This window comes from Agelaius phoeniceus, chromosome 20 (assembly GCF_051311805.1).
Source record: "Agelaius phoeniceus isolate bAgePho1 chromosome 20, bAgePho1.hap1, whole genome shotgun sequence".
Taxonomy (NCBI): domain Eukaryota; kingdom Metazoa; phylum Chordata; class Aves; order Passeriformes; family Icteridae; genus Agelaius; species Agelaius phoeniceus.
The window spans coordinates 10,417,505-10,431,051 of record NC_135284.1 but is presented as its reverse complement, the minus strand read 5'-3'; the positions used below and the strand labels follow the sequence as shown (position 1 = coordinate 10,431,051).

At 50.2% G+C, this 13,547-nt stretch overlaps 1 protein-coding gene across 5 annotated transcripts in view; it reads left to right on the top strand.

Annotated features, from left to right (window-relative positions):
- CALN1 (calneuron 1) overlaps window positions 1-12,013 on the top strand; it is a 172,518-nt gene extending 160,505 nt beyond the window's left edge. For all 5 annotated transcript variants that reach the window (XM_077188551.1, XM_077188552.1, XM_077188556.1 and 2 more), the window contains one exon: window positions 5,304-12,013. In XM_077188551.1, coding sequence (XP_077044666.1) covers window positions 5,304-5,431 — 128 coding nt within the window. In that variant the 3' untranslated portion in view covers window positions 5,432-12,013. The remainder of the gene's footprint in view (window positions 1-5,303) is intronic.
- The last annotated feature ends 1,534 nt before the right edge of the window (window positions 12,014-13,547 follow it).

The following is a 13,547-nucleotide window of genomic DNA, read 5'->3' as shown; positions in this document are numbered from 1 at the left end:
GTGAAAGGGGGATCCCCACTCAGTGTCACCTCTGGGTGTGTTCTTGGATCCCAGACCAGCCCCAAACCCTTCTCCTCCTGTGGGCAGAGACATTCCTCTTCTCCACACCTGGACATCCCCATTTTCCACATCTGGACATTCCCATTTTCCACATCTGGACATGCCCCTTCTCCACACTTGGACATCCCTGTTTTCCACATCTGGACACCCTTGTTTTCTACATCTGGACATCCCCATTTTCCACACCTGGACATTCCCATTTTCCACACCTGGACATTCCCCTTCTCCACACCTGGGTGAGCTGGCTCAGGTGCTGAAGAGTGTTGTACAGGTAATATCACCATCAGTACAAAGCCATGAAATTCCTGTCATACAATTATGGAAATGTGATAATAAGGTCTTTATGACCATGAAATCTTCTTCAGTATCAATGTGGATGGCAGACCTTGCACCTCTCAGCACACAGCTTACCCCAAATATACAATATTTGTATTACAGTCAGGGCCAAGGCCAGGATTTCCTCAGCTCCCTCTGAGCACTGAAGTCATTTGCAGGGGAAGGACATGCCCAGGGCAGAGGCACAGTTCTGTCCTCAGCTTTATCTCTGTTTTTATCAGCACTCAGGGCAGGACAGTGAAGGCTGTGTGATTTCCTGGGACACAGGCAAAGGACAATTTGCAGCTCCCAAAGATTTACAGCCCAGCAGCCTTTTCCTGGCAGTTCCCTTGATCCAGCACTCAGGACACAGAGCTGGTGGCACAGCAGTGTCAGTGGCTACAGGACTGCCAGGGGGGTGCCACCCTCACATCCATGGGATGCAGCCAGCAGCTCCTCCCTGCTCCCCTGTCCTGCTCAGCTCAGCCTGGGGATGACAAACTGACTTGTTAAACCAAAAATAACTCCAGGCAGCCTGAGCAAGGCACCATCACTCACCTATGGCAGGGCTGGGACAGGGCTCTATAAATACACTGCTGCTGTCCTTGTGAGGAGCTGTTCTCCTGCAGGAGAGAAGGCTCCCAGTGCTGGGAGCACATCCCAGACCCACTGTGGGCAGGGTGACCTGGAAACAGCCTGGCCCCATTAGCCCCAGCTCCTGAGGGGTTCTGGGGGCTGTGGTCTGTGCCAGTGGGGGAGTTCTCCTCCCCAGCCTGTCCTGGGACTGTTGAGGAGATGAAGAATGACCCAGCCTTGATTTGCCTTTGCTTCATGAGGTCTGATGGATGTTGCAAACCTCTGGGTTGCTCTTCCCCCTAAAAGGGTTGAGGATTTCTCCCAAGGAGCCTCAGGCTCTGCCCATGCCCAATGAACCAGCTCCACATCCAACCCCTGGCGTGTCCTGTGGGTGGCAAAAGCTCCCAGTGGCACCCAAATGTTGGCATCCAGCTCTGGGACAATGCCAGCTATGGGAACCAGCAGGAAAAGCAGATCCTGTGCTCAGAGGTGATGGATTTAGAGAAAGGAGAGAACTGAGGGCATGCCCTCCCCAGTAAGCAGGGCTGGTTAAATGGAATTTCATGTTGTAGGGAAGAATTCCAGGAATCAGGACATCAGGAGTTCAGCTCCTCTGCCTCCCTGTGGATTTTAAGGGAGCAGGGCAATGCTGATACCCAGCTCTTTCCTGGAGTCATTCCCAACCAACAGCCAGAGGGTCTGCCTGGGCAGACATTCCCCTTTGCCCCGGGGTTATTTGTAGGTAATTTGGATGGTTGGTGTCCCTTTAGTAGGTAAAGAGCAGTAAATGGGACTTCCCTGCATCCTGCTGCCTTCAGGCTCTGTTGTATAACAGAACCCTGAAGAAGTTGTTCAATTCAGGAACATTTCTGCAAAGACACCAAGCATCTTTTACTCTTTTCCTCTGGAGAGGTGAGTTTGTTATCCCAATAAACCCTTGGCCAGCCTCAGGCTGCTGTTCCCATCACCAGCCCCACCCTGACAGCAGTGCTGGTGCTGTCAGTGATTTCTCTGCTGCCTGGGAGTGCTTTCAAAGTACAGAAATAATAGAAAATACATAAAAAAAACAACTACAGCTGGGCAGGAATGAGCTTTTCAAAGCAGCAGGGCACTGTGCACAAAGCCAGGGAGGCACAGCACTGATCCTGTGTGGTTTATAAAAGCCAGAGAAGGAATCCTGGAGCAGAGCACTGCAAACAGGGAGTGAGGAATTTGGGAGAGCTGATGGCAGGGGGGATTTCATTCCCTGCCCAGAACACAGTGAGGCCTCACTCACATTCCCTGCCCAGGGCAGGATGGCTCCAACCCTTCCCAAGGAGGGCTCTGTGCCCCTGGCACTGAGCTGGGGCCACTGGGAGCTGGGATTGGGGCACAGGCACTGCTGAACACCAGCCAGAGGAGGTGATGGGGGAGAAAACTGGGATTCAAACCCAGCATCCAGGGCTCTCTGTGCCATGAGGTTCAAGGCTGGATCAGAACAAGGGGTTTTTCCATGAATTCTAAAAATATTCTCCTTTCCAGCTTTCTAAACACGGGCACCTGGAGCCTGTCCTTGGCTGCATTTTAGGTTTGTTTTGGGGCAGTTTTCAACCATCTGAAAGTTTCCTATCATCACAAGACCATCCATGAGGAGAAGGTGACAGGGACATCCCTTCCCAGGGCAAAGCAAGGCCAAAGAGCAAAGCAAGGCCCAGGGCAGGCAGGCAGAGCTGTCCATCCTGGCTGGGATGATTTCCTGGCTGTCCCTGACTGACCTGCACAGGCCAAGTGCCAGGTCCTGCACTTGTTCCATGGGGCACAACAGGAACAGAATGTCCCATGGAGCACTCCAGGCTGGGACAGAGGAGCTGGACAGATGGGAAAGGCCTTGGGAGTGCTGGAGCCAGTGCCTCTACATGAGCCCAGGTGTGCCCCGGTGGCCAAAAAGGCCAGTGGCACCTGGGCTGCACCAGGACCAGGGCAGGGCTTGTCCCCTGTGCTGGCACTGCTGAGGTCCCACCTCAAACCCTGGGGACAGCCCAGGGTCCCTCAGGACAATGCAGACCCCGAGGGGCTGGAGTGTGTCCAGGGAAGGGAACAGAGCTGGGAAGGGTCTGGAGCCCCAGGAGCAGCTGAGGGAGCTGGGCAGGGGCTCAGCCTGGAGCAAAGGAGGCTCAGGGGGGCCCTTGTGGCTCTGCACAGCTCCTGACAGGAGGGGACAGCCGGGGGGGTCGGGCTGTGCTCCCAGGGAACAGGGACAGGAGCAGAGGGAACGGCCTCAGGCTGGGCCAGGGGAGGTTTAGATGAGAAAATAGGAAAAATTTCTTCACTAAAAGGGTTGTCAAACAATGGTGGAATCCCCACCCCTGAAAGTGTCCAAGAAGTGTGGATGTGGCACTTAGGAGATGGTTTAGTGGTGAGCATGGTGGTGGTGCTGGGGTGATAATTGGGCAGTTGCAGCCATCACCACCCTGGGATTGCCTGGGGGAACCTTCAAGGCCTTTGCAAACAAATCTCCACAGTGCCCCAACAGCACCCGTGGCTCTGACATTCAGATGTGGGGAGGCCAGGACAGTCATGAACTGGCTTTATTAAGTCACAGCACGAATTCTCACTGACAAGCTTGGCAAAAAGTAAAATTAAATAAAATGAGTGCTAAAAATCCCAACTCTATCTGCTTTTTAATTGCTGCTCTCACTTCTTTTGACAATTATTCTGCAAGCATTCACTTGGAAAGGTTCTTAATAAATCTGATTTGGCTTAAGCACAGAAAACCTAAAACTTAAAAAGTTTGGAAAAGTGACTCATGTGCCATGGATGCTCCTGGGAATTGTCACAGTGGGGGCCTGAGTGTCATCAGGGAGCACTTCTTGATTTTCCACTCATTCCCAGTTGACCTGGATGAGTCGGAGGGATTCACACAAGGTTGATAATTGCTATTAAAGAACTTTAGAAACAACTTAGTTCAAACTGAAAGAGGGGAAGTTCAGGTCAGGAGGGTGGGGAGGAGGGTGGGCAGGCCCTGGCACAGGTGCCCAGAGCAGCTGTGACTGCCCCTGGATCCCTGGAAGTGTCCATGGCCAGGCTGGATGGGGCTTGGAGCAGCCTGGGACAGTGGAAGGTGTCCCTGCCCATGGGACGAAGATGAGGTTTAAGGTCACTTCCAACCCAACCCAGCCCAGCCCAACCCAACCCAGCCCAACCAAACCCAACCCAACCCAGCCCAGCCCAACCCAACCCAACCCAACCAGCCCAACCCAACCCAACCCAGCCCAACCCAACCCAACCCAACCAGCCCAACCCAACCCAACCCAACCCAGCCCAGCCCAGCCCAACCCAGCCCAGCCCAGCCCAACCCAACCCAACCCAACCCATTCTGTGATTCCAACTTCACAAAGAGCTTAAAAGAAATACACAGCTAACCCCAAACATCCCTGTGAGCATTTAAAGGGATCAAAAGCCATGATGAGGGAAAGGAGTTCCTGAAGGGTTAGGAAGGACTGGGATGGGCTGGTTTGGAAGTCCTGGAGGGCTGGGTGGGTTGTTTGGGAATGTCCCAGCAGGCAGAGGTGACAGTGAGAACAGGAGGGTTCCTGAGCTGCTCTAGGAGGGAACAGAACCCCTGTAGGAATGTGCCCCCTGTTGATGGAATGACAAAACTATCCATTGTTTCCTTAAAAAAGGAAAAAAGCCCAGAAGTTTCCCTCCTCAATTAAGTAAAAAGACACCTCATAAGACCTGAAAAACTTCACCTCAAACTTAAAGATAGCCACTTGAACAGAAGCCAAAAAGTCCTGTCTAAGCAATTTACTAGAGAAAGAAAATAACAAAAAACCAAATTGCTTTTGTGGGGTATTTTACCAAAAGCAAGAACCTCTTGCACCTAGCTCGAGTTTTCTCTGTAAAGAAGAAAAATTAGATGAGAGGCAATGTTTTGTCCTCCCTTGAGGAAGTTAGTTATGCTTAGGCAGTGGATTAAAGGGTTAAAGTACCCTAGGGATGTGAAGAAGTTTGAGAGAGGGGTTTGTTTTGTGAGGATGAGTGTTTGGGCTATTTTTGAGATTTCTAGGGCTAAAGCGATGCCTAGGGCTGTTACAACTAGGGCAGTTATTTTAATAATGGAGAGTGGTATGGTTGTTGGAGTATATAACAAAATTGTTGGAGTAAAATAACAAAAATAACCTTTTGTTATTTTGCCTTTTATTAAAACTTTTCTGTTTCCAACACTACCACAGAAGCCACCCTGCTAATTTGATGCCTTTTAAGGTAGCTATCTTAAGTGTGATATAAATCTCCAAAAGCTTACGAGACCTAGCTCATAAAGAGCGTATATCAAAGCCCTGCCCTGTGTGACACCGCTCTTGTCCCCGCAGTGCACGCCCAGAAGCAGAACCGCCAGACGTGCGTGCGCAAGAGCCTCATCTGCGCCTTCGCCATGGCCTTCATCATCAGCGTGATGCTGATCGCGGCCAACCAGATCCTGCGCAGCGGCATGGAGTAGCTGGCATGGCTCGGCTCGGCTCGGCTCGGAGTGGTCCTGGCACGGGATGGCCGCCATGCATGCGCACCCGGGAGAGCTCCCGCCCCGATCCCACGGCACCGACACGCGGGCACAGCCGGCGCCTGCGGCGGGAGCCGGAGCCAGCAGCGTGTCCTGTGAACCAACCACATCCTTTTGGCAGGGACATCAAAGGGCTGTTCTAATGCTTTAAAGGTTTTGTTTCCTAATGCAATAATCCCACATCCAGGAGTCCCGAATTATTGCTTCGAAACAGCAATGGCAGCGCGGAGGACGCTTGGATCCGGCGCTCTGCGGGTGGGAGGAGGCTCAGCCTCGTGACTGGTCCTGACCCAGGGCCCAGTGACTGTCCCACACAGCTCCCGCCGGGCCCGCATTCCCAGGAAGTTGATCGTAGCATTGCCACAAGCAAGTCCTGTTCCTTTTGTTCCACGTGTTCCAGCTTCACTTTCCTTTTCCCTTATGACCATGCCATGGAGTTTACGGCATTAGAGGGGAGCTAGAGCATCCTTGTACAGTATTTTCTGAGGAAAAAAGGGGAGAATTTGCCAGCACCATACAAAATGTCTATTTTTTGCTTCATCAACTCCACCTTTGACATGAGACTGTGGGGTAGCAGGAGTCTGTTGGCCATTTTTTTCCGACTGTGAATCAGGGCTTGAGGAGCACCCCTTTTTCCCACCTGGGCATTGCTGAACTTGTGCAAAGTCTTCCAAGGGACTCTGCCACCACCAGCGCCAGCTAAACCTCCCTCTCCTCGGGCCTCTCTGCATATTCAACATTTCCTCTCCAGCAGTTTTACTCTTCTTCTTTATTGGTCTTCAAGAATTTTTTCCCAGGTGAAAATCCTGAGGGAAGCTCTTCCTGAGCTTCCCTCCCCTTTCCTTGCCTGCACAATTTTGATTTATTCCGTTTCATGTGGCCTGGTTATGATCTGCAGTGAAACCTCCATGGCAGACATCCTCCTGTGGGGGGAGGTTTTATTTTCCTCCACATGGTAAAGTGTTGATTTGACCAGCCAACTTCTCCATTCCCTCCCAGGATCCATCCCACCACCCCCATCCCATGGCAGGCTCCGACAGGAGCCATTGGAAAAGCTGAGCTCAGCAGGAGAAGAAGGAACCCAACCTGAGCCCAGCCCGTGTGCTTGGAGTGTGTCAGACTTCCAGGTCTGGGGAGCCTTGGCTGGTTTTTCTGGAATACATTTTAGGGAGCAGCAAGGAGAAGATGGAATGGTGCAGAGCAGGGACACCACACGGGAAGTGCAAGGAGCCAGTTGGACTTGGGAAGGAGTTTTTCCTTTGAAACTTGACACGAATCCGTGCATTTCCCTTTGGATGAACTGTGCCCCTGGGTGCCACACCAGGACAGAGGTGATCTCCTGCCCTGCTGGGAGATCCCAGCTGGTGATCATGGAGTGCTCCAAGGGAGTTCCATGGAGGCACTCGGGTGCTGGAGTGGGGTGGCTGTGCTGGGAGAGCTCCAGGCACACCCAGGAGCCCTGAGATGCTGCTCCTGGAGCGGAGGTGACTGTTCCCTGTGCCACAGGAGGGGCAGGATGGCTCCCCCAGGGGCTGCACAGCCCCAGCCTCCTTCATCTCACCCTGCAGCCACTGACTTACACTGGATCTATCCCCAACTCTCATTCCAGCTCTTTCTTTTCTACCACTCTGAGTGACATTTACCTGTATTTTTAGCAGCCTAATTTAAAAATCTGCTGTTCCTTGTCCTGTCTCCCACCACTCCTTTAAACTCAAGTCACTTTTAAGTGTCTCAGTGTCCCACCTTCACCTTTTCCTGCCATTTTCCTGCTGTCCCCTCCATCCCAAAGACAACACCTTTTCCACAGCAGCAGAGTTGTTTTTCTCTGCCTTTCCCAAACACATAATTCCTGCATTTCTGTTCTGCTGTGACCAATAGAGGTGAACTGCAGAATATTCCATTAAAAAAATGATTCTGTCTCCCAGAAGACAGAGAGATTTCCATTTGCTACAGGGCAGCAGCAGAATATCAGTGGGATATTCTGGTGTGGGATTCTCAGTACTGGGGAGCCCAGACACATTTTCTGTGCTGGGCATTGCAGATAACGAACTTGGAGATCATTTTGCAGAAACTCATCCCCACTTTTAGGTCTCAGGGGTCTGTGGAAAGGTGGCAGCTGTGAGAAAAAAGTCTAAATGTTCCTTGACACCAAGGAATACTCTTTTTGTCCCTGGGATTGTGCTGGAGTGAGCATGGGCAGAGGGAGGTGGAGGGGAGGGATGGGGGAGCACAGGGCGGAGCAATGCCTCCACTGAGCCCAAACCCACAACCCCAAACCCACAACCCCAAACCAGGCATTTCCCCACATTTCCTCACCCATGTGCCACAAACCCCAGCAGACTCCAGGCCCAGCAGCACCTCATGGACAATGATTGTCTGCATTCCTTGAAGCTTTCTGGAAGGCTCTAGAATTGCCTCCTGCATGCCCCATAAACCCTTGTAAATAGAGCCATTCTCCAGCCCAACCCTTCCCCTCCCAGCTCCATTTGTAAAGCCAAACCTATAATGAATATATTGGTAAAAGCCATAGCCTGGTGTCAGTAGAGTTCATTGCACAACTCCCCACTGATTTTACTGGGTACAGGATTTTTGGGGCTTTGGGGTGTGATTTTTCTGTAGGGAACCTCTCTTTTTCATTATGAATCAGGGTCATGTCTTGCCAGAGGTCTCCTTTCCCTTCCTAGAGCAGCCTTCCTCCATCCCCAGGCATTGTGAAGAGATCCCTTCTTTAATCAGTGGCTCCTGGCAATGCAGGATGGATCAGGCCAAGCTATTCCATCCTTTCCTTCCCCACAACCTTCCCATCCAGCAGCACTGAATGTCTCCTACCTCCCTCCCTGGCTCCATTTATGTAACATCCATTTATCTCTTTTTTTTTTTTTTTTTTTTTCCTTCTACACAAGAGGGGAAAAATAGGGCTTTTTGCTGCTTTTACAGACAGGAGGTAAAAATAGAGCAGTAAAATTCTGATTGGAACCTGATGGCAAAAGCTGAGGGGGGAGAAAGCAGAAGAATCAAAGACATAAAAATAAAAACCCCACATCCCATACTTTAAGGAAAAAAAACCTTATTTAAGTGCTAATTAACATACTTTAAAAAATACCCAGACTGCAGCAGAGCTGTCAGAAAAAGCTCTAAACTTCTGCTCTTGCCAGTTCCAGGAGGATTGAAGTGTCTTTTCAGCCCTGCAGTTCTGGAGGAACAGGAGATTGCCATGGCAACCCTGGCTGTTCGTGACATGGGTGCCACCGTGGCAGAGCACACATGATCCAGACTTCCAGGGATGGGCAAACAGCTCCCAGCAGTGGGACAGGGGCTTTTCGTGGATTAGGAAATTATTAGGAATTCGTGAGCAACTCTGTTGGCTTGGCCACAAAGAACTGTGTGCAATTAAGGGGATTGATGTGCAGGGAAGGCTTCAAAAGGGACGAGATGATTTCAGCCCGGGAGAGGCTTTGCTTGAATTCAGAAGGGAGTGAAATCCACTCAGTCTGAGCACTGCCTGTCCTGGGCTTGCTGAGGACTCTTTGGGAGGGTTCTCCATGTGGGGGTCAAGCTCTGGTGGGAAGGATTTGGGTTCCTGCTCCTGCACCCCTGATCACCACTGACCTTGGCTCCAACCTCTGGCTTCAGCAGTGATCCTGATCCGTGCTCCTGGAGAAGCCAGCAGAAGGAACAGCAGCCTCACCAATGCTGAAATAATTTGGAGGGAAGTGAATTCCAGCATAATCTGCTGAAGGAACACTGCTCACCTGTCTGAGCCAAAGACATTCCTTCAGGGCAGCCATGAGGGAACCACAGCTGGGGAGTTCCAGGCAGGACAGGTGCAGTGGTTTTGTGGCCAGGAACTGGATTTGAGGTCCTTGTGAGTCCCTTCCAACTCAGGATATTCCATGATGGTGGTGCTGGTGGCCCTGGAGAGCCAGATCCTGCTCCCAGCCAGTGACACCTGGGAGGTGTCACCTCTGGTGCCACCCATGGGAGCCTGGCCCCTCCATGAGTACACCACTGAGGAGGAATTTCTGATCAGAAGCAATGTCAACATAATTGAAAGATTTAAATTAGGAAGGCTTGGCTTTGTTAGGGCTCTGGTCCTCATGCTGTGGGAGCTGCCAGGGAATTAGAGAGAGTTCACAAAATAATTCTCCTTCCTGCTTGATGGGCACCCCCATTTCCCCCAGTCACTGTCGGCACCTGGGACAGTGATCACAGACCCCAGGTCCAGGGTGAGCAGGAGGGTGGGAGGGAGGAGCACCCCCAGCTCCTGTCCCTGCTCCCCGGTGAGCCAAGCTGAATTTCTGGGTGTAATCCAGTTCATTTGAGAGATTCCATCCTGGTTATCCAGAGGTTTCACCTGTTGGACACGTGCAGTGGCAGGGCTGATGTTGGTTGCTTTAATTCCAGCAATTTGGGTACCCCTCTTTATAAGCTGGGCCGAGTAAAGAAGGGCTTTAAATCCAGAACTAGGGTAGGAAGCAAGCAAAGCAAGCCAAACTAAAAACATTCCCAAAGCTGCCACTCTGGGTGGCTGAAATCTGTTCGGATGAGCCGAGCACCCCCTGGTCCTTTCCTCCATTGAAGTTTAGGAATATTTTGTCCCAAAAACCGACTCTGCATCCTCCTGCCTGTTGGAGAAGAGCCAAACATCTCCTGGGCCACCCCTGGCACTGGGAGGGGCTCCAGGTGACTGGGAGGGCTCCGTTCTCAGTGAGGGCCCCAGGACAAAGGGGGACTCAGCTTTTCCCATGGAAAACTCAGCCCCTGCACGTGCTGGGAGCTGCCAGGGCTGTCACCACCCCGAGGTGACAGGAGCACAGCCCCCATCAGCCCTGCAGCAGCGAGGGGAGAAGCAGTGGGAGGAATGACATTAAAATCTCTAAGAATGAAGTCCCTTATTTTACCCACCCCTGTAATCCATGATTTAGTTCCTGCTTTATGGATGAGCGTTTGAAAGAAGAAAAACCAACCCTTCTAAAAATGAGAATCTGATGAAGTGTCTTTTTTTCTTGGCTCTGAATCATGCTTCCATTCCACTGATGAAGATGTACAGAACTTGCTGGGTTTCAATCTATTATTTTACCCTCCTGTGCTCTGACAGTGCAATTACATTTCCCTGGCATCACTTAAAACCTGTTCCTTTCCCAGAAATTTAATGCAGAAAAAGGCAAGTTTCACCACATTTTCATATCTTTATGTTGTTGGCTGCTATCAGGATGGGCTCTGTATTTCTCCAGTTCAAGAAGGACATTTTAGGCAGCTCTAGGAAGTGATGAAGCTTCACCAAGAGCAAGGTGGGCAGAAAATCTAAGACCCATAATTGGAAATGTGATCCACTTGCACCTTTCCAGAGGCAAAAGTCTGGAAAACTGCTGTAATTTGGCATCTTCACTATGAAATAATTGCAGCCCCAGAAGAGGGAGAAAGGAGAAAAAAAGAAATCCTCTGGATCTAGAGCTCAGTACTTGACAATTTGATGATGAAAGTACCACAGGGTTTTTTTTATTTTCTGCCAAGACTGACCAAAATACTTTGTAGCCTTGAAAACCATTGCTAGATGAAATTGCCATTTTCCACCCAATTATTTTCCCAGCTGTTCCTGGCCTGTATTTGACAGCATCTCAAACCAGCAGCTGGATTTGCCCTTCTTTAGGTGAGATCCATGTTCCAGCTTTCCTTTCCCAGCTGTGTCTCCATCAGCCAGCCAGGAGACCTTGGGAAGCTCTGAGGTGGCTCTGGTGCCACCAGCACTTGGGCACCTTCTGTCCCTGCTGGGGGCCATTGCAAAGGGTGCAGGTGATGCTGGTGACACCAGCCCCCAAATCCCTGCCTCTGTTCCCTCTCAGCAGCCCGAGGCTGGGCTCACCCTCCTGAGCATCCCCTCCGGAGCAGCCAAAGCCCTTCCAGCTGTTGATCCTCAGATTTCTCTGAGCTGGGTGAGGAAGGGAGAGCAGGTTACCTGTGGGCCCCAGGGTCAGTCAGAAATAACTCAAATGAGTTAACTGGAATAAGCCCAGGAGCCAGGCTGCTGCCATTTAATCCATAGCAGGATCTAAGGAATCAATTCCTTATTAGGAATCCTCCTGATTCATCTCTAGGAAGGTCTCCACTAATCCCCGTGTCTCCCTTTTGTCACCAGCTCATGTTTTCCAGCCCTTTACTGTTCATTTGTAAACTCACCGGGTTTTTTTGGCTCGTTAACAAAAGACATGGCTTTTTAATTAAAGAAAAAACTTCACAAAGTCAGCAGCATAATAGTAAAAAAAAAAAAAATCCTAACAAAAAACCTTTGTACAAAATACTGTAAATATTAATATAAATTAACTGGGCATGCAACTGAAATAAATCCTATGTTATTACAAGTTATCTGAGTGTATAAAGGAGTGTATAAAGGAAAACTGAATGCCATATGTATCAGCTGTTCCCTCTAACCAAACTCTACTGTAAATATATAATCTGTATAAAAATATTTTAATTTTACCATTATTTATGCAATAGAAATAAAGGTTTTTTTCTTTTGATGAAGTTTTTTTTCCTCTTTTGAAGCACTGATATTTATTCATGCCCGAGTACAAGAGCAAAAGCAAGATTTGCATAAAATATTAGGACAGAGACCCTTTATTCCTTCTGAGAGATACATGAACATTTGGGGGGGTTATTTTGCTTTGAAAATAGATTTACATATTTAAAAGCCTGTTACTACAGAAGGAGCTCCTGGCTGGAGAAATGGGATCAGCAATTCCAGATGCACAGGAGGCCAAAGGGAGGGATTGAACTTCTCTGGAAAGCAAAGCCACAAGCGGTCAGATCTCAGAGAGAAAGGTCAGCATTTGCTTTAAAAGCCCCTTTGTTATCCCTCCCAGAGAGCCAGAGGCTGACCCCTGAGCTTGGGAGGGCTTGGGGCACTGTTACTGCTGGGAGGAGGATGTTGAGCACAGCTTTAATCCTGACTCTGGTACTGCCAAGGCCTGAGGGCTGCTCTGGGAGGATTAACTGCACTCAGGTGTCCTGCAGAGCCCTTTGTCCCTTAACAAAATCCAGAACTCCTCATTTCCCTGGAGCCCCTCCTGCACAGGAGCCAGCCCAGGCTGTCCTGCTGGAGAAGGTGACAGGTTAATGACTGTCCCCACCATTCCTGGCACTGGTGCCTGAATTCAGGTTGAAAAGGGAATGGTTGTGCTGGCAAATCAGCTTCCCCCAGGTGGGGCCAAGCCACAGTGGCAGGACAAGGCTGGGCTGGGGAAGGTGTCCCTGCCCATGGAATGAGATGGGCTTTGAGGTCCTGTCAGCCCAAACCATTCTGGGATCCTGGGACAGGTGGGGTCTGAGGAATTCCATGCAATCCCTGCAGTCCAGGCAGGGATTGCCACTGGACAGCAAGCAGTGCAGGAAATCCATGTTTACCAAATTTAAAGTAGGAAAAAAGGCACTGCACACTCTCATTGATCTCTCATGTCAGTGGAGAGTGTTCCAATGAATGGCCCAGGAATGTGCCTGGATTTATTATAGGAATGAATCAAATGTACTCCAGGAATTCCTGTATATTCACCACAGGAAGGATGAGCAATTGAAGGAATTCCCAGCTGGAAGGAGGAACCTGCAGCCCACTCTGAGAGCTGTTCTCCTGCAGGTCAGTGTGTTCAGTGCCTTCAGTAAAAGTCAGGCTTGTGCCTTGAGTTTCAGCCACTGGAGCTGCCCAGAAATTGAAATTTGCTGCTCCTACAGATCCTCTGCCCACCAGCCCTTGGAGAGGTGAGCACAGCTCAGTGTGACACCACCACGAAATCACCCCTGGCTGCAGGAGAAAAGCAGCATTAAAAGGGAAAAAACACTCCACAACTGGCCTGAGAGCAAACAGCTTTATCTCTCCAGAAGCATCCCACGAGCACAACCATTGTCCCACCTCCACCAAAGGCTGTTTATCTCCCTTGCCATTTTAATACTCTCCATTAATGGAGACTTGAATGGTTAATTTAATGCTCTCCATTAATGGAGACTTGAAGTGTTAATTTAATTCTCTCCATTAATGGAGAAGTGCTGTGAAAACACCACCCAAAAG